Source organism: Salvia hispanica, chromosome 6 (assembly GCF_023119035.1).
Source record: "Salvia hispanica cultivar TCC Black 2014 chromosome 6, UniMelb_Shisp_WGS_1.0, whole genome shotgun sequence".
Lineage (NCBI taxonomy): Eukaryota > Viridiplantae > Streptophyta > Magnoliopsida > Lamiales > Lamiaceae > Salvia > Salvia hispanica.
Genome location: NC_062970.1, coordinates 3,470,461 through 3,491,255, shown reverse-complemented (window position 1 = coordinate 3,491,255; position 20,795 = coordinate 3,470,461). Strand labels below are relative to the sequence as shown.

The 20,795-nt window shown below is 33.6% G+C and overlaps 1 protein-coding gene across 3 annotated transcripts in view; it reads right to left on the bottom strand.

The window, feature by feature from the left end:
• The window catches only part of LOC125196419 (syntaxin-22-like), a 28,511-nt gene extending 8,281 nt beyond the window's left edge, over positions 1-20,230 (bottom strand). For 2 of the 3 annotated variants that reach the window (XM_048094929.1, XM_048094928.1), the window contains exons 1-5: positions 19,828-20,230; positions 18,403-18,496; positions 18,012-18,151; positions 17,616-17,690; positions 16,654-16,748 (exon numbers count right to left, since the gene is read on the bottom strand). In XM_048094929.1, coding sequence (XP_047950886.1) covers positions 16,654-16,748; positions 17,616-17,690; positions 18,012-18,151; positions 18,403-18,496; positions 19,828-20,012 — 589 coding nt within the window. In that variant the 5' untranslated portion in view covers positions 20,013-20,230. Of the gene's footprint in view, positions 1-16,040; positions 16,337-16,419; positions 16,521-16,590; positions 16,749-17,615; positions 17,691-18,011; positions 18,152-18,402; positions 18,497-19,827 lie in introns of those variants that run through there. The other variant, XM_048094927.1, reaches the window with a different exon arrangement.
• Between the last annotated feature and the right edge of the window lie 565 nt (positions 20,231-20,795).

Genomic DNA, 20,795 nt, shown 5'->3' with positions numbered 1-20,795 from the left:
TTTTGTAAATTTTATTCTTTTTGATAATGTTATTTTCTTTATGTTGAATAGTTCGAGTATCGCTTGCGCATGACTTAGAATTTTCTGTATATTTCTAACAAAAAATTTTCATATTTGTCCAGTGCAATTAATTTTTACTAAATATAATAATTTTTAGGAAAAATGCAAGTGTTCTCGCGTTCTCCTTATAAAACTGATTTTTTTGAGGGTTGCGGCGGCGTGCTTCACGTGGAAGTTGTCCGCAGAGTGTTAGCAAATGTGAAATGCAAGAAAATGAAGAGCATTATTGGTTGTGTTCCACTTAACGAATGTGTTTCTTCAACTTCACCGTTGTGGTCCCAAATGCTAACTAATTAAATTAGGTGATTCAATTGTTTGTGCTAAATAATCTAACGAAATAACTAATCGGATGATAAATAATTAATTTACTACAAAAACTAATCACATGGGAATTAGTTCGTTATTTATTAATGGGATATTGGCAACTAATATCACGAAACTTTTAAAAAGTTAAGTTTTTCTCACGGATTTTAAAATTGGCAAATAATATCACGAACTTTACCCCGGGTTTGTTTTTTCCCACGAATGAAAAAATTCATATTATTTTAATAGATTGAAGAACAATTTTGGATGGTGTGCTTCAAGAAAAACTATCTTCAATGATTGAAAAACTTGAATCTTCCAAAATTGTTGTCGAGAAATTACGAAAAAAATCCGTATCATAATATTATTTGTGGGAATTTTTCATTCGTGGGAAAAAACAAAAACGGAGTAAAGTTCGTGATATTATTTGTCAATTTTAAAGTTCGTGGGAAAAACCCAACTTTTTGAAAATTCATAATATTAAATGTCAATATCCCATTATTAATTATAGTCCAACCTCGTAATAAACCTTTAGCCCAAAGCTTAACATACCATAAATGGCACAACTCTGAATTTGGAGCTCATTTGACTTTAGTCATACAAATCCCTTCTCTGATTATGCTTCTCTCTCTCAAAAATTTGGAGTGGAGAGGGTAATCAAGAGTTTACTCTTGGGCTTATTGGGCTTCTCCAAGTGGACTTCATCAACATGAGTTGAGCTGAAGAGAGTCTTAATTCCCTTTATTTATTTGCTAGGCCCAAATATATACACTTAATTTTTTCCTTTGATTTAGCTTCATGCCTTTTTCAACATTTCATTTGCACATATCCTTCATTGGATCCTTTGAGGAATTCCCATCATTTGCTCATTCGAGTTCGAGTACTTAAAACGCGAACCGAACTTGAGTTCTTTAGGCTAAATGTTTGGCGTTCTTTCGAAAATAACTAAAAGAAAAAAGGCCAGGGTGTTACAATGTTCTCTTCTAGTTTTTTTCTCTCTTCTAATTATTCAACCTCAATTAAAAATATTATTTGTAGTGTATGGAGGGAGTATTTCATAACAAGATTGAAAGAGCAAATGAAAAGATAGAATTCTCCATTGGTATATAAAAAAAATAGAGTCTTCTGAAAAGGAAAAAAAAATGAATAATTTGGGGAATACTATGGAAAAAGGTGAAAATGTCTGTTTTATTAGCTTGACATGGAGTACAACTAAATAGCATCAATAATTGATAAGGTAGAACATAATATGATTTTGTATTGGAAACTTGGGGGAAATGTCTGTTTTATTGTGAATTTCTTCTTTGTGTTGGATATTAAGATTCAATTTCAGATTTTAGTATTTTAGGTTCGAAATCAGATTTGCTTAACGGATTATTCAAAGATACAATAAAACTTGGGTAAGAATAAGAGACGATATATTTTGAATTCAATCAAAAGTTGTAACTCATTCACTGAAAGAACCAACATTTCAAACCGATGGGGTTAAGATATTTCATAGCTTCATTATGAATTTAATCTTGAAATCAACATACAAGTTAAATTTACACTTGTTTTTTCATATTGCAATGTGAAATTTGAGTGTGCTATTGGAAAGCACTCACCTATGTGGTACATCAATCCAAATTGGCAAATTCCAACTAAACAAAAGAAAACATATAGTTTCATCGCAATAATATTCAAGATTTTTTTACCACTTTCGGTTATAAACCCAACCTTATAAATAACATATAACTTGCCAATGAATGTGAGAAAACAGCAAAACTCATTACTATTATACATCAAATCTCAACCTTCTTGTCTCCTTGTTCTTCTTCTTCTTCTTTGTGGTTCCACATTTCCTCTACGGCTTCTCATCTTTATCCTGTAAAATCTGTAGATCCATTCCACCAACCATTTAGGCCTTCCATACCCAAGAATCACACAACCCACAATCAGACCAATTACAAATCCACATCCATACCCGGAAACAACAGCCTGCCAACAGAATCCTTCTAGAATACCATAATCACCATCATCATCTTCTTGCAGCATCCCTGTAGGCGAAGACTCTTCACATTTTTGTGATAACGGAAATCCACACAGTCCAGAATTTCCAACATATGATGTATTGTCGAATGTGGGAAACTGGCCACTGGATTGAGGTATCATCCCTGAAAGATGATTCATGGACAGGTTTATCGCCGAAAGAAATTTGAGCTTTGTAAGCTCTGTTGGAATTTCCCCTTCCAATCGGTTTGAAGACAGGTCCAACGACTCGAGTTGTGGCACATTTCCAAGAGATGCAGGTATACCTCCTGTGAGGCAATTGTGAGACAGATTCAGATATATCAAGGAACTCAGATTTCCTATGATGTTTGGGATACTGCCTGAGAATCTGTTGGATGACATGTCGATGGTTGTCAAGGTTTTCAGAATTCTCTTATATTCTCTATCAATACCTTTCACTGTTAATGTCATTGTTATTGTCAATGAATCTATGTATAATCGAGACAGATCTCGTTCTCCTCGGTGAATCTCCCATGCATCCATCATCGCTTTAAAATTCATCAAATATTCATGGGGCAGATTGCCGATGAATGCATTATGGGATATATCAAAAACTTGCAGCATGGGGAATGGAAGAGTAGCATTGGAAGTGTGAGAAGGAATGGTACCACTAAAGTTGTTGGATCTCAATATGAGGACACAAAGATCAATGAGATTTCCAGTCCAAACTGGAAAGGTGTCTTGTATTCTATTGTTTCCAATATCGAGAACTTGCAGATTTGGACAATTGGAAAGGGATTGGGGAAAAGATCCTGCCAATTTATTAGAATTTAAGTCTAGTGACTCGAGACTACAACCCATTGGAAATGTAGTTGGGATGAATCCTGTGAGATGATTCTTGGATAAATCCAAAACTTCCAAATGCCTCAAATTTCCAGTTTCAGGAGGAATTATACCTCTGATGCTGCAATTAGATGCTCTAAAGCTGGAAAGAGAAGTAGACAAGTTCCGAATGGAAGCTGGAAGGATACCATTCATCATCGGATTGTTACTGATATCCAACCAAAACAAATTTGGGCAGTTTGTTAAGGAAGAGAGAAATCCCAATTCTTGATTCGGCGAGTCTACTCCAGTCAGATTATTTTCGCTGAGGCTAAGGACTTGCAGCTGTCTTAGATTAGCAAAGTTGGGAACGGGACCAGTGAATGAGTTACTGCTCAAGTATATCGCAGTAAGCTGAGAAGCATTGGTGATAGAGGTTGGAATTTCACCTGCGAGTGTGAGTCTGTTATAATATAAATCAAGCAATAGGAGATTGACTACCAGTTGAATATGGAAGAGCGGATAGTAATAATTCAAGTTTGATAAATTAAGGTTGCATTCGTTTTCCTAGATATATTGAGGGTTCAACTTAGTCACTTCCTATTGTTAGTCTGTTAATCGCTCATGTAATTACTGCATTCACAAAAAAATTACCTAACTCAGAGGTGGAAATATTTTAATTTTTTTCAAGTGTTAAAATATACAACGAATTCACTAATTTTACATGTGTGATGCTCTCCATTCCAAGGTAATTGAGTCGTATTCTTTTTTTGTTTGTTTCAAGATAGTTGAGTCATTTTTTTTTTTTTTTGGTAAAAACTTTATTTCCTCGTTTACTTTACTTTCTCTTATATTATTCCATCTCTTACTTTCCTCTATCTACTTTAACCTTTAACAAATCAATTTTTTAAATCACGTATCCAAAAGAAATGCTCCAACTACTTTGGGACGGATGGAGTATGTATAAATGTGGAGATGTTCATATAGTACTTTTTGTGCAGTGAGAACGTGAAGCTTTTTCAACCCATGGATCACATTCACAATGATCCATGGCCGTAGTTGCATATGTTGGAGTGGTCATTTTTTATAACAACTCGGCTGAAATTCCGCCTGAAATTTTGTTAATTAACGAATTTCCCATTGATCATCGCAAGAATTATATGCAATTTCTGATATGCAAGCTGTAAAATGAAATATATTTGAATATCCAAAATAAATACTTCTACAAATCATATTATAGAAATTATATGTAGAGGTAGTAAAAAGGAGATGTGTTTACCTGTGAAATCGTTAGCACCGAGCAACAACTCTCTAAGCATACTCAAACTTCCAATTTCACCTGGGATTTTTCCATTGAAATGATTTTTAGATAATGCCAGCTGCCGAACATGTTTGCATTTCCATATATTTGGTGGAATTTCTCCAGAAAGTTGGTTGTTCCAAATATATAGTACTTCAATATTTGGGAGACTATTGCACATATCACTTGGAGCAAACCCGATAGACTATTATTGTTAAGTCTAATTTCTCTAAGGAAGACACGTTGAATATACCATGTGGTATGGATCCACTCAATTGATTATTGGAAAAGTTTAACATTTGGAGCATCGAATTGTTAGACAAAGATGCAGGAATTGTACCTAAGAAAGTGTTGTTGTACATATAGAGTTTCTCTAGTTGAGGTAAACGCCCAACCATGTTGGAATTTCCCGGTGAATAAATTGACTCCCACATTCATCATCTTCGAATGCGCAGTGTAGAGAGTCGAATGGTAGGATCCGTGAAACCGTTGAACCGATATCCAAATATCTGAGAAACGAAAGGTTTCCAATATGTGGAGAAATAGTTCCAACAAGGTCGTAGCCGAGAGATTGAGAAAGCGTTGACACGACCGTGTTTGAGGCCCACGACACACCAATCCAATCACAGACTGATGTGTTTTGGGACCAATTGGTTCTCAAGGTAGCATAAGGGTCGGAAGTGATGGAGTTTTTGAAGGAAATAAGTGCATTTTTATCAGTAATAGAATCCAAGGAGAGGGTAAAGCTATTTAAGAATAAGATTGAAAAAAGAAAGGAAAATATAAAATTTCCCATTAATTTTTCTGCTTAGTTTTATTTGATAGACGGCGTTCTCTATAACAGACTCTTTATATATAATTATCATTTGATATAAATGGAGTATGATTTTTAATTTTTTTTTGTTCATATTTATTTTATTCCATTTGATTTGTAAGTATTCAATTTATTTGAGTCTTCGTTAATAAAATATACGCCATAATTTACCAAAAAAATATATGTCGAAAAGCATGTGGAATTTATTAATGGGATTCTAGTGAACGTACATATGACGATGAGAAGGATATTCAAATGTGGAAATTTATATGTTCTAACAAAATTAAGAACAGGTAAAGAAACAAATGAAAACGATGTCTATACATGTGTTGTGTATTCAACTGGGCAAGCGATGGTCGTCGTGTCAACTCAACACACTTATTTGTTAAATAAAACAAATGGAGTATACAAGATGTGAAGATTTTATACTCCTCCGCTCCACAATATGAGTGCATCTTATTTGACACGTATTTTAAAAGAAAAAAAGTCAGTAGAAGTGAAATATGAGACTCATTTTTTATATTAGTTTTATAATAAAATTTGAATTAAGTGATTAGTGGAACGTAATCCTACTTACCATTTATGATAAAAATGAAGTTGACTCTGTTGTGAGACAAACCAAAATACAAAGTCGACTCTATTATGGACGGAGGAAATATATGTTTCAATTAAATTCACAAATATGAAATTAAAAAGATTGAGTAAGCAATGTGAGTCGTCGTCGTCAACTCGACCTGTGATTAGATGGAAGATAATTTCGTATTACGAGAAAAGTTTGGATAGATAAACAATTAAATGTATTGACGAAATTTTGGAAAAACAATTTCCATAATGTCTACATTTTAACATTACATGTTCAATAGGGCAAATGAGGCTGGGTCGTCATCAGCTCAAGTCTCTCGACAATTGTTTTTATGATATTATTGCATATGTATGTGCTGTGAATTTAAATTTTAAATTCATAAACGAAAAGTGCAAGCTTCCTCATTTCATTATTTGATTGGGATATACTACTCATATATCGGCATCAATTTATATGAGCAAACTACAAGAATAGGCCTTTCTAGTTTGGGCTGAATTAGAACTTGAGATCTTGTCAGCCCAATTATAAATGGTTTTGCCTAAATAAATGCGGAGTATTGATCAACGTATCAATCATATAGGCCTATTAGCGGTATAGTCTTGCACGCAAGAAAGAATAAAAAAAAACCATTGATATAGTTATTGTTAAGATTTATGATATAATCAACACACCTTCTCAGGTTAGAAAAATATAAGTAGTGATCAAGAATGTCTCTCCATATCATACATACTGATCCCTCCCATCCGTAGGTGAAATATTGTCCAATTTTATTATTTCGGTTTGTCCATAAAATATTATCCACTTTATTTATTTATTCATTATTTTTAGTAAATGAACCTCACTTGTTAAAATGAAGATTTGAATTGGAATGGAGAAACCTCCGTTGAAAGAGGATGATGAAATTGGAGAAACTTGTAGAAGACGAAACTGTCGACTAAAGAAGGAGAGATATCGAGAGAAAAGGGGAATTCATTAATGACTACATTTTAGCAAAAGTTACACAAATTACAATTAAGAGCCTTATATATGATCTAAGTAAAAAGGCTAACTAACTAATAACAACTAATTACATTTGATTTTTCTAATTTCAACATCACTTTCCAATAACTCATTACACTCACATATAATTTTACACTTCACTTATATTTCAGACATGTTTAAAAATACACTGCGATTTATCAGCAAAGTTTATGTTGGATAGAACTACTTTATATGACATTACATACTTTAATCGAGGAAATTGAAAATTGTAGAGATCCGAACAAAGTTAAACATAAACTAGTTGAATAACATCAAACATCAAATCCTACGCAACTAATACAATGTTTATTGTGTAGATTTATCTGAACATTATGGATTGCTACATGAAGCAAACATACGGCAGTTATCAGCATTCACTTGATATATGGAATCCTACATTGTATCATTTTCTTTGTGTTTCATATCCTGCTGTTTGTTATGAAACTTGACAAAGCTATCCATCTTGAAAGAATTAAAAAAAATCAATAATAGACAAGTACAAAGGGACAAAAATTATACATGGAAATATTGAATGTGTCGCATCTTTTTTTGCAAAATGATTTATGAAAATTTAATCATTTATTTTTTTAAACAGAGATTTTTTAACAGTAAATAATACACTCGCCGTCCTTAAGAATATGCACTTTTTTCCTTTTTATTCAGTCCATACGAATATGTATTTTCAATTTTGGAAACTTTTTTCTCTCCATTGAGGTGAGACTAATTCTCAACTAACATTAATACTTTAATTACTTTTTCTTGCTACATGCTCTCTATTTTACCAATTCGCACATTAAAACTCGTCTCCACCAAAATTGAATGTTTTTATTGGACGGAGAAAGTATGATGCAAGGTTGTAGATGTTATTGGGACTTTATTTATCTTCATGTATGGACTAAGCCCATCACTGTTGTTCATCCTCGCTATTCGCTATAATTTTCATTTTCAAGAAAATCAATACTTGTAATATTTTTCATTTTAAAGAAATTTAATGCTAATATTTTCAATATTACCTATAAGAAAGTAATTTTAATTATTTTTATCTTGAACACTAATCGTTAGATGGTATTAGTATGATTTAAAGGTATGCAGATGTTGAAAAATATGCAAAGGATACACAGTCTGAATATATATTGGTTCGTCTTCGTCAACTAAACTTGTCATATTTCTATTTTTTCCATTAAAATTATCAATTAGAAGTATTCAAGTATTGCTATTATATGTGGTGTCTATGAATTTCTAACAATTTGAAGATAAATAGATTGACTTCGTATAAATTTATTCGAGTCATTTTTGGGGCTTCCCACTCAGTCCAGTCATTATTCCGAGCAGCGGCGATAACACAGGTCCTTATCACTATATAATTTTGGTCCAAATCGTCTATTTCAGCTCTTTTAGGTATAAAACTTATCAAATTCCTCAATATACCAATAAATATATATTTTGATAAAAGTAAGTGTATGTAGTATTTTCTTAACATGACTCTGCACGTACAAAAATTTATATAGTACTATCTAATAAACTTTGGATAGCTTCATAAACAAATGATGAAAACAATTTTCAGATTGTCATAATCTGCATAGACTATATTGTATTACGTGATCAACGGGGTGATCGACACTGGTCGTCATCGTCAACTTCTATTTTTGTTTTGAAATTATGCGAAAAAATCTATCAATCAATGATATTCTCAGAACAAATTTCTATCAAATTTGATCAAACTAGCTAATACAATATTTCTGTTACATTTAATAGAATTAATTTAGGTGGATAGACTTGTATAGATTAATATCGACGATTTGACTCTATAAATTACACAGCTATTCACTGTGAATAACAATCACAAACCTAATAAACAAATTACTACTAGTAGTATATAATTTCGTTAAGACATGATGTTTGATATTTTTATCAATATATTATTTTATATTAATTCGCAATGGTCAAGTCGTCTATATAAATCTTACAAGTCAATTTGGTATTTTTTTCCAAAATGTATTTATCCGTCCGATGTCAATATAGTGTTTCAAAAATATCAACACAATGCTTTGAGAATGTCAAGCATTGATAATGTTAGCACATTGCTTATATTGTCATTCTACATGTATTATATTGACATATTTTATATACTATATTGACATTTTATTGATAAAAATTAAAAATTTTTGAAATTTTTTTCAAATTTTGACGTTGGAACATATGCATGTAGGATATCGTTGGAATCCTTATGAAATTATCTTTAATTTGATATATGTTATATGAATTTAAAGCTTTTGGATTTCTTTTAAAAGTTAGTTATAACTAAACATGTAGTTAATTAATATTAATACACCTATTGATATTTTTTAGAATTAATCATATGGTTTATTGGACGTTTTTGTTGATTGTATTGACATTTAGGGATTGATGATCTAAGCCTTAATTTGAATATCTAATGGCTATTATTTAGTTATAGTTAGCAATTAAGTTATTAGTTAGCAACATAACACTCCCCATTTAATATTGGTAAAAAACATAAATTTTTAAAGGTTGACGTCCTAAGGTGGACTCGAACTCGTAAGTTATTGTTTGAACATTAACCACTTTACTTATTGGTCAAGACACACACTAGTGTGTTAATTTCTAATCCTAAAAATATTTTGTTTCATATTTAATGGTCGCATAAAAAATAAATGATCAGATATGTTTGACCGATATTATGATTAAATGTTAATATATTAATCAAATTAAAGTCCGAATTGATCTTATACATTTATACAATAAGTCTACATCTACACATCATATACGTAAATGTGTAAGATTCCGATTCTAGATAATATGTTTTGATGAATATTTAACATATATAATCTGAATACGACTCGATAAAGAATTAACACAAAAACTCAAGAAATTAAACATGAATTAAACCTAATCGAAAGACTCAATGTTGAAATTAACGTGCTGTGATCTATTACTTTGCGACATAATCTTTCCACTGCGCGCGCAGCCTTGTAGTTACACATTTCGGACGTGCGTGGGCGGTGTGCGTATGCTTCTATGGTGTCTTGGACTTCGACGTGGTCATTCTTGGCTGCTCCTCGGGTCCGTATGTATCACTATTCTTTTGGTCCAAATCATTCATTCTTTCGTTCTAAGTGTATGTCAGCTCATTATAAGTTAAATATTTTAGGTTGAACGAAAGAAATAAGCAATTTTCAGATTGTGAAGATATCTATATTTACATTACGTGATCAACGGGGCAAATGAGGCTGTTGGTCATCATCAACTCAAGTCTTCAAACACTTCTTTTACGTTAAAATATGAATAAAGAAATCTAGCATTAAATGTAGTTCATTATATTGCAATTATATGTGCTGTGAAATTATTTACTTTTACCAATTTTGCAAATGGATGGTTGGTACAAGTTAACAGATGAAATAAAACTAAGATAATGGATGGCTGGTTCTTATTTAAAGGGGCACATATGATATTATTGTCAAATGCTTGTTCATTTTGGTGCGAATTATTTTCAATGCTATTTTCAATATACTTGTGTTGATAAACTTATGTTTTTTTGTTGATATTTAAATTTACATATTGTATTGATATAATTATGTCTTATGTTGATAATTTTAATACACATAATTGAAAGTTATTAGTTATTACTGTAAATTAGTTAGCACACTAACACAAGCCTATTAAGAGCGTAATAAAAAATAACTAGCATCTAATTAATCAGAAATGCTTTCTCCATCCGTTAATAAGAATTCTAATTTTTCATTTCGATTCGTCCTTGAATAGGGGTCCTAGTTCATGTTTATATTAAATGATAATAAGTTTCACATTTCAATAACTTATTCCACTCGCCCCTTTTGAATTAAAGACTAATCACACCTTATCTAATGTAGTTATTGATCTAATGGTACCAAAGCATGTTATATGATAATAATTTATAAATAATTTATATAGCTTTGTGTCCCTGATCATACTGATTGTCAAGAAACTTGACATAGCTATCCATCTTGAAAGAACTCAGACCAAATCAATTAATAGACAAGTTTCTTTAGATAAATTTTTTTCAGCTTAATTAAACCCTCAAAATGAGCACACTTTACATCAAAGTAGATGCAAATGAACTCCTTTCTCATAGTGGCACCAAAAAATGGCCAAAAATGATATATCTTCATCTATATTCCGAATGCAAGATAGCTGAATCAATCATTAAATCATGACTACCTCAAATATCACCAATATGCAATAGTTAACCCCAATCTTCTTGATTTGTGTTCACATAACATAACAGTCACAAACAAAGAGATTTTAGCAAGGTCGTGAGATTTATTGGGAGCAATTTCATAGACTTTTGCCATACAGAGATTCAGAAGGGATACTAACAGAAAAAAAAACAGATTAAGGACGACACTTATCTGTACATATATGTACCTGCATAGATCTTGTGCAGAGTTGCTGCTGCTTCAATCATGTTGATTCTTGCATCCGCTGAATCAGTTACACATTTCATTGCCAATTCAAATATTGACAACAAACATTGCACCTTTGCAGAAAAATGTTGATCTTCCCTTGACAACAAATCTGGCACCACCAATTCAGTTGTTGTGTTTTCATCTAATGCTTCACTTACCCACTCTTTTATGCTCCTTTCTTCACTGAACATATCGTCTGTTGGCCTTTTTCCAGTGAACATCTCTAGCAGCAATAGCCCAAAACTGAATACGTCCCCATTTGTTGATACTTTGCCTTCCATTCCAAACTCTAGTTGCGTCACATCCATTCAAAAAAATTTTAGAATTAGGTAAAACATTTACACATGATGAAATTTAAGTTTAAAAAATCAGTATATATCATGCATCACCTGGTGCTGCGTAACCGATAGTTCCCACTGTTTGTGTTTGGATGACCATTTCTCCTCCATCGAAAAGCTTGGAAATGCCAAAATCAGCAGCATGAGCAGTCATATCTTGATCGAGCAACACATTGATTGGCTTTATATCACAATGGACAACTGGGAATGTATGGCCATGGTGAAGATATTCCAATGCTGCTGCAACATCTATTGCTATCTTCAATCTCTGTATAAGATCCAAACCATACATGGTGGAATGTAACCATTTATCCAAGCTTCCATTTGGCATGTATGTCATAATCAATGCTTTAAACTCTTTGTTACAACAACATCCAACAATGCGAACCAAGTTTCTGTGCCGAATGCTACTAAGTATAGTAGCTTCAACCTCAAAGCTCCTTGTTGCTCCTTGCAGTTCCATGTGGAACACTTTACTGCAACTTTCAACCCATCAGAAAGTGTTGCTTCGAATATAGAACCAAAACTACCTCTTCCAAGAAGACTAGTTTCACTAAATGAACTTGTTCCTTATTCAAGTTCTATGTAAGAAACTCTTCTATATTCAGTAGTTAGTGGTGATATATCAGTAGAGAGTTCTACTTTTTTCTGATTACTCATCCTCATGACAACAAGCATTACAATCACCACAGTGACAACTAAATTCCCTATTGGCACCATGAGTTTCTTGAAGTGTGATCTGTGATGATTTTCTGAGCAGGGTGGAACTTGAAATCTTATTGGACCACAAAGACCTATGTTATTGGAATTATTAAAATTTTCAGGAAAGCGGAGGTTTTCTAAGGACTTGGGTATTGGTCCAGAAAGATTATTGTAAGATAAATCCAATATAGTCAAATCTTTAAATTCTCCCAATGATTGAGGAATGGAGCCACTAAACATATTATTTGATAAGTTAAGACATGTTATGTTAGTGATTGGCAACCATCAATTGAGTTGGGAATTACATCTGAAAATTGATTGGATGACAAATCCAAAAAGTTGATCATCTTTAAATATCCAACTTGAGATGACAATTGACCGCTTAAATGATTGGAAGATAATTCCAGATTCACAAGGTCTGTGAGATTCCACAGGCTAGGAGGGATTGTTGAATTCAATTGGTTTGAAGCTAAGTAGATCTCTCTCAAGGATTTAACATCACCCAAACATTCAGGTATTGAACCCACAAGCATGTTACGAGCAAGGTAAAATTCCCCCAAATGATACAATCGACAAGAGATCATTAGGGATAGACCCCACCAATCGATTGTCACTAAGAGATAGTGTTTGGAGTTGCTTCATTTTTCCTATTGTTGGTGGAATGGGACCACTCAGTTGATTCTCATTCAAATGGAGACTTAGCAAACAACTTAGGTTTCCTACTTCGAACGGAATAACACCCATGATGTTGCATGCCGTTGCTTTAATTAACTCAAGAGATGAGGAAAAATTCCCAAGTGAAGTGGGTAAGATGCCATTCAGTGGATTGCTTGATACTTCCAACTTCTTCAAATGCCGACAATTAGTTAATGAAGAGAGGAATGTCAATTCATGAGTTGGGAATTCTGCTCCTCTCAAATTATTTTGCCAAAGACGAAGTATTTTGTAGAAGCATCAATTTGCCAAAGTCGGGTATGGAGCCACTAAATGAGTTGCTAGACAACTGTATCTTAGTGAGTTTAGATGTATTGGTGAAAGAGCTTGGAATTGGGCCACTAAGTCTGTTTTGGGACAAATGAAGGATTTCAAGATTGGTAAATGAATTCCCCATATCTAATGGAAGAGTACCAGAAAATTTATCCCCAGTTTTTAGCCAAGTGCTACATTGGTTTCTCCCTTATTTCTCCCTTATTTCTCCCTAACTCAACATTTCATTTTTACATCATTATTTTTTATATTATTTAATTTTCCCTACAAATGTATTTAATAAATAGACTAATAATGAACAATTCATCGTTGTATTAATCATTGGAAAATATAATACAACGAGAAAAAAAAAACTACAAATAAAAAACGCAAATAAACAAAGATTTAAAAAAAAAAAAAAAATCTAAGACGGAGGGGCCGGAGGGGCGTCGGGATCGAGCTTATCGTAGATGTTCCAATACTTGAAGCCCTTCGTCGACAAGTACTGGCTACCTATACATCCGGATGGCCTCATCTCGGACCATGTGCTCGTTCTGGCCACTCGTCATGTGAGTCATCAAGTTAGAATAAATACCGTTGAAGTGCCCGCGATCCCCTCATGAGGCGCTCCCAATGCCGACGGATCGCCTCGCTGCCATGGTCCTTCATTGAGGCGATCTTGTAGCTCACTGTGCTTGGCGCTCAATCCCGGCTCCCGAGAATATGATCTCGATGCATTGGTAGTTGCTGCAGCTCAAGCGTCTTTGTGACGTGTCCTGCCCGGTGATCGGCTATCGGCTCGGACTCTTGCGAGTGTAAGTAGTCTTACCCGGCCTTCGGCCTCTCATCGGGACCAGCCATCGGTCGCGGCCAGAAGACCCAGCCTTCGAGCCTTCCCCCTCCGGCTCCTAGAAGGCGGCTCGGTCGGCGTTTCTTCCACCTCGAATTCCTCCGCGCTCCTAAGTCTGTTTTGGGACAAATGAAGGATTTCAAGATTGGTAAATGAATTCCTCATATCTAATGGAAGAGTACCAGAAAACTCATTCAACGAAATTGATAATACATTCATTGTTGATATGTTGAATAAGGAAGATGGGATGGATCCATTTAAGGAATTATTGTTCACACCAAATTTCTCAAGTTTTGGCAGAGTGTCAATCTCTTGTGGTAATTCACCTGCCATTTATATCTACAATATTACACATTTCAAGTCAATGGTGTAATAATTTCAATACAACCCTTTAGCGAGTAAAAATTTGGTAGTCATGACATATCAAGTGGCATGATGATTTGGTATGGCACACTAATTACTAGTCCATGTGACATGTGGATACAGTAAGATTTTAGATATTTAATCTATATATGGTATTTAGTTTTTAAGTATGGAATAAAGTTTTATTAGTTTGAAAACTTTCCAAAATGGACATAAAAGACATGTATCTATATATAAGTATATATTTAATGGTTATTAAATTAAGCCCACGTCGTCGTTTCGATCTGCAGGCATTTGGGTGAACCAACTTAACAACCACCACTAATTTATATAGCCCTTTTGTTTAAAGAAAAATAGGATTACAGAATTAATAATCTAATTTATGTTATCCGCTGCGATTAATTTAAGGCTAATTACGGGAATTATATATTGAAATTAATAAAATTATCATTTCCAGTTCTCTTTTACGGTTTCCAAACCCCACTTTTTGGAAAGATTCCATCTACTGTTCCTCTCTCTTTCTCTCTCTACACTTACAAAACGCGCTTCTGTGTTGTCTCTACACCCGCCGGAAAATTACTCTTTCGCCGGCGAAACAGTGGCGCCGGATGATTTGACTCGGACTCCGTTTCGTAAATATTTGCGTGCTACATGTACAATTAATTGCTAAACATGAGCATCTCCAAAGTTTATTAATTTAGTTTTAGATTCATACAAATCTTTAGGCATGCATGCTCCAAAATAGTTTTTTGTACCAGCTTTGGAATTTCTAATTTGCTGTATTTTTTTCCGTCGAAATGTTGAGAAAATTTACTACTGCTATACCATCATAAGTGGATTATTTTTCTTTTAAAAACGTTCCAAGATAAGTGGATTAATTTTTTTAGTTTAAATTGATACTCTATTTTTCATTTTTTTTTATTTTATTCATTTTCTATTTAGTTCTTTCCTCTACTTTACAATTAATGAGAGTTGCTTATTATTCTCTCTAATATATTGAAATAAAACATACTACGTTTATGAGACTATCTTACTTGTGGTATGATTATCATGCTTTGCTTATTCATAGTACAAATAATAAACATTAAATATCATGCTAAAATTTGAATATTTTCATTATTAAGTTGAATACTCCACATTTGAATAAACCAAATCAAGAACACTCCTGATATTTATAAAATCAATAATTAGTCACCTTAAGCTATATTATCAAGAATCAAGATTGAGTTTCCGGTGACACATTACAATAAAAACTAATCTATAGATATTACAAAATAATTACTAAAAAGTGTAAAAAATAAAACACGTAGAAACTTATGAACATAATAATAATAGAATTATTATTATTATTATTATTATTATTATTATTATTGTTGTTGTTGTTGTTGTTGTTAGTGTTCATTGTATTTGCTGAAATGTATATCAGCCAAGTACAGCTTTGTAAGATGAATAATACAGAGAATCTCATGACAGTGAAGCACACCATAAAACCATCAAAATCAGAAGATGGAAGCTAATTAAATGTGAAGCTCACATCCTTCCTCACTTTCTGTTGAAAACGGAGTAATTTTTATTGCAGGAAGCAATATAACAAACTTTGAAGGCTGTAATTTATGTGAATTGAATTGAAATGACAATTAAATGAAAATAATAACTCTATATTCTCGTACCATGCTTTCTGGTCTTTCAGCTTCTGATCAGACAGCAAGTACTATAATTACTATGAGAAGCACGATTCCAAAAATCACGAGCAACAAGCAAGTCTGCGGAGGAAAAAGAAAATATGAGAAACCAACTACAGTCTGCATTGCTAGTTAGTGGAAGTGAATTGATGTCAATAACTCACCAGTGATGAATTCGACCGTTGGGTCTTAGCTGCTTTGATAAGCTGTGATTTTGCATGAGCAGTTGCAGCATGTGAACCCTCAATGTTGGAGCCAATATCATCTGGGGAGATGAAAAAACTATATCAGGATCCTTGATGCATTAACATCAAATGCAATGCAAAATCATTTACCAATCATTGTCCCTTGCTCGTGAACAAGTACAGCAAGGTCCTTGAAAATCTCATTTACTTCACCAATTTGATTCTGTATTTCTTGTATACCCTGATCTCGCTCCTCTATAATGGCCTCATTAAAAGCAATCTCATTATCCAATAGCACAACCTCTTGTCTGCAACATGAGAACATAAGAAAATAAGGATAACACACTTCCAACAAATGGCAAAAGTTCTTGTTAAATGTTGATGGATGGTCATGATATGGTGGGGCAGAAGTTCTTGTTAAATGTTGATGGGTGGTCATGATATGGTGGGGCAGAAGTTCTTGTTAAATGTTGATGGGTGGTCATGATATGGCGGAGTAGAAGTGCATATAATCTGTGATAAGAACACCACACAAATTCCACGACGCACTTTTTCTTCAAATTCTCAGCTAATGACATTGTGGCATGCATATGCATATCCTTTTAGCTTCACAAGAAACTATACCAAATGATCACAGGAACTTCCCTCAACTACTTTTCTTTGTTACCACCTGAATACTATTCATTCTCAAGGAAGTTACAATAATTCATGGAAATACAGACATTGCAATTCTTTATGCTCATCACCAGAAGGTAACATTCATGAAATGCCAGCAATCTTAGCGTACTCAATATATGAAAGAATTAAGGCCATCTACCTATCGATCAAGCAAGTATGCTTCATAGTTATCTAAAGAACATACTAAATTAAGTTTATATTCTGTGATGTACGAACTCAGAAGGTGAGACAGTTGAAGATTACAGGAACAACATGACAAAATCGTAAATTGTACAGTACATATTATATGAAAGAATGAGAAAGAGTAGGTAGGTTATATTACATACCAAATACTATAATGCAAATGCTCATTGATATCATGGTCTGCCCATTACTATAAAGGGTAAAAACAACCAAAAGTATAACCAACAAATAAAGGAATGATTTGGAGATCCATTGGAAACCACATTTGCTATTTACAGGGATCATAAATGTTAGAAATGCCAGTGCAACTATACCTTCTAGATTCCACAAGAAAAGCTCGTTGTTCTGGGGTGTTGTCTGCACTTCCATCTATCTCGCTTGCGGTATAGCTGCAGCAACATTAGTGTAAGAAGGTAAAATGCTTCCTTATACAAGAGGTATTTTTTATCCATTAAAAAATGACTTGATGCTGAAGAGGTGCCAATTTGGCTAAGTAATAGAAAAAAAAAAAAAATCATCTAACTAGTAAAAGGAAACTTTCCAACACAGAATATGACAAAGATGACGTGTTGGAGAAAAGCTCAATACTGAAGCTAATTTTAATTTTATATAATGCGAAGCTAATCATCCATTTTATGGAACCAGTATAGAAAATTCCAAGACAACCTAACATCAACTGCAGCATCACAACATTTTCTCTAAGAGATTACCTGGAAGGAAGCGCTGCTTGGGAAACAAAAGGAGTGTATGATGTCTCCCTCTCAGCTGAAAGCCGCTGAGCCTTCTGAAACTCCTTTAGAACGGCTTGAAAATCTTTCGCAAGTTTAGCATCTGTGATTTTCTTACTTTGCTGCAGTTAACAAAATAGATTGATAATCACCTAAAACTGGTTTTGGGATGGTGGCATGAAGAGATTAAAGTAAATTGTTTCATGCATCAGCAACCAACTATGGCCACAGTCATTGTTTAATTTTCAAGAGAAAAAAAAAAACATTCTCAAGATCGAAAACATGCATTCCATGCAATCTTAATAGATAAATAAATGAATAAGAATATTCCAAAATTAGCAGTAATGTTGATTAGACAAGGAAGCAAACTTACACTGACATCAGCACGATGATCTGTTTCACTAGCTTGCTTAAGTTTAGCTGAAGTATCTTTTACCAGCTGTCCAATGTGCATCCGAGTTTTATGCCTCCAATGGATAAAAGACAGCAAAAGAATCTCAAACATTTATTGCTTTCACATAACTAGCTTAAATTGCATGTAAAAAATGACATCACTTCTTGAAGATCATGCATCATAAATTAGCTTCTGAAAACTGAACTTAGAAAATCCTACCAAATAGTAACCTATGACGAAGTACTCATACAAACCCACAACAAAATTAAATTTTCCAAAACTTTGCATCAGTAAATTTCTCTAGAATGTAAGGGCAGACAATGAGGTTGCAAAATTCATTTTCCATCCATCATCCATTTTCTTTAGATACCAAAAGTTAACACACCTGAGATCTCTGTCAAATTTTGGGGATGATCAAAGTTTCAATAATTATGATGAAAAAAACATCAACTAGATAATAACTTTCTTCGTCCTACATATAGATAAAATACAACAAACACACACATAAGACATAACATGTGAACAATAGTTAAATTCCCACTAGAAGAGCATACCATTGTGTGCAAATCCAAGCCCTCACCAAATACTGATCGAATAGTTCACCTAGACATAATGCCAAAGTTTTCAAGAATAATTTTTTGGTTGGTTTATCTAGTTTTTGGGACAGAAGCTAGTCGGTCTAGGTAAAGAATCTAAATCATCCCGACTCACAACTAAACAAACTGAGTAGGTTGTTTTCTTTAAACCACTGATTGGAATCAATTTAGAGGTTCAAGTGTCTGCAACAGCCTTGATTGCCAACAGTATAAGCCCCTTCACTCATATTGTTGCATACACTATTACACCTCTATACCTCTATGTGTTGTTAGATTTTCTGGAAAACCCAGATTAATCATTTCCATTGGTCTAAGGCTCTAAGCTTAATGAAGAAAGGAAGAGATTATTCAAATTCCAAATGGTACTGCTTAATGTGAACAAGTTGTATTTTATATTCCATCACAACCCTTTCAGTTGTTGTCAATAAACTTAAAAATCAGTGTACAGTGTTATATAGTATTGAGTCTATTGGCAATGTGATGAAAGATCATAATGACTCTAATGTTGTTAATGTTAATACAGCTTAACATAATATATTTTATATGATCATTTACTGGATATTGATAGGAATTCATGCTTCTTAATTAAGTGTAGTGAATCATCACTCTCTAGTAGTTCATTGCCAATTTTCCATTAAATCTTCCCACTTAATTATGCTCCTTAATTATGATGAAAAATGACTTAATATCACAAATCATATACCAATTCAGCTCTCAAATTAAAACGAATCCAAAAGTCCAACCGATGCCTTTGATAAATGACATGTAAAAAAATGGGGAAAAACGAGTAATCAAAAAGAAAACTAACAGTTTTTCACGGAGCTCCGGCGTGTCCTTGGGGGTGCCGAGGGCGTTAACGAGGCGCTGGAAGGTGGACACCGCCGTGTTGATCTGAAAAATCCCGGACGCCACCGCCTGCGTGGAATCCTGCCGCCCAAGCCCCCTCCGAGGCCCGGCGGCTGCCTTACCCGCTTCGACATCCTGAAAACTCATCTGTGATCGACAGATGTGAGAATATCGGCCTCAAAACCTAGATCAAAGGCCTCGAAACCGCAAAATTGAAACAATTCAATCAGCGATCACGCAGGAAAAGAGAGGGGAAGTGAGACTCCAGATGCAAGAGGTGAGATGAATATTGAGGTTGAGGAGTGGAATTATAGAGAGATTAGTGTAATTTAAATTGGTGGAAAAATTGGATTATGGGCCGCGGATTTCCTTTTTCATGCAATTATAATGATAATTGCATCAATGCTTAGGCTGATGATGCTCGCGCACTCCCTTTCCTTTTCTATTTAATTAGGGATATTGGCATCTAATATCACGAAACTTTCAAAAAATTGGATTTTTCCCACGAATTTTAAAATTGGCAAATAATATCACGAACTTTACCCCGTGTTTGTTTTTTCCCACGAATGAAAAAATTCCCACAAATAATATTATGATACCGATTTTTTTTCGTAATTTCTCGACAACAACTTTGAAAGTTTCAAGTTTTTCAATTTTTGAAGATAGTTTTTCTTGAAGCACAACCTCCAAAATTGTTCTTCAATCTATTAAAATAACATGAATTTTTTCATTCGTGGAAAAAAACAAACAGATGGTAAAGTTCGTGATATTATTTGCCAATTTTAAAGTTCGTGGGAAAAACTCAACTTTTTGAAAGTTTCGTGATATTAGATGTCAATATCCCATTTAATTAAGGTCACAGTTTAATCATTAGAAGCCTCCACGTCTCACATGGAGCTAAGATTGAGACATTTTTTAATTGAATTAGCA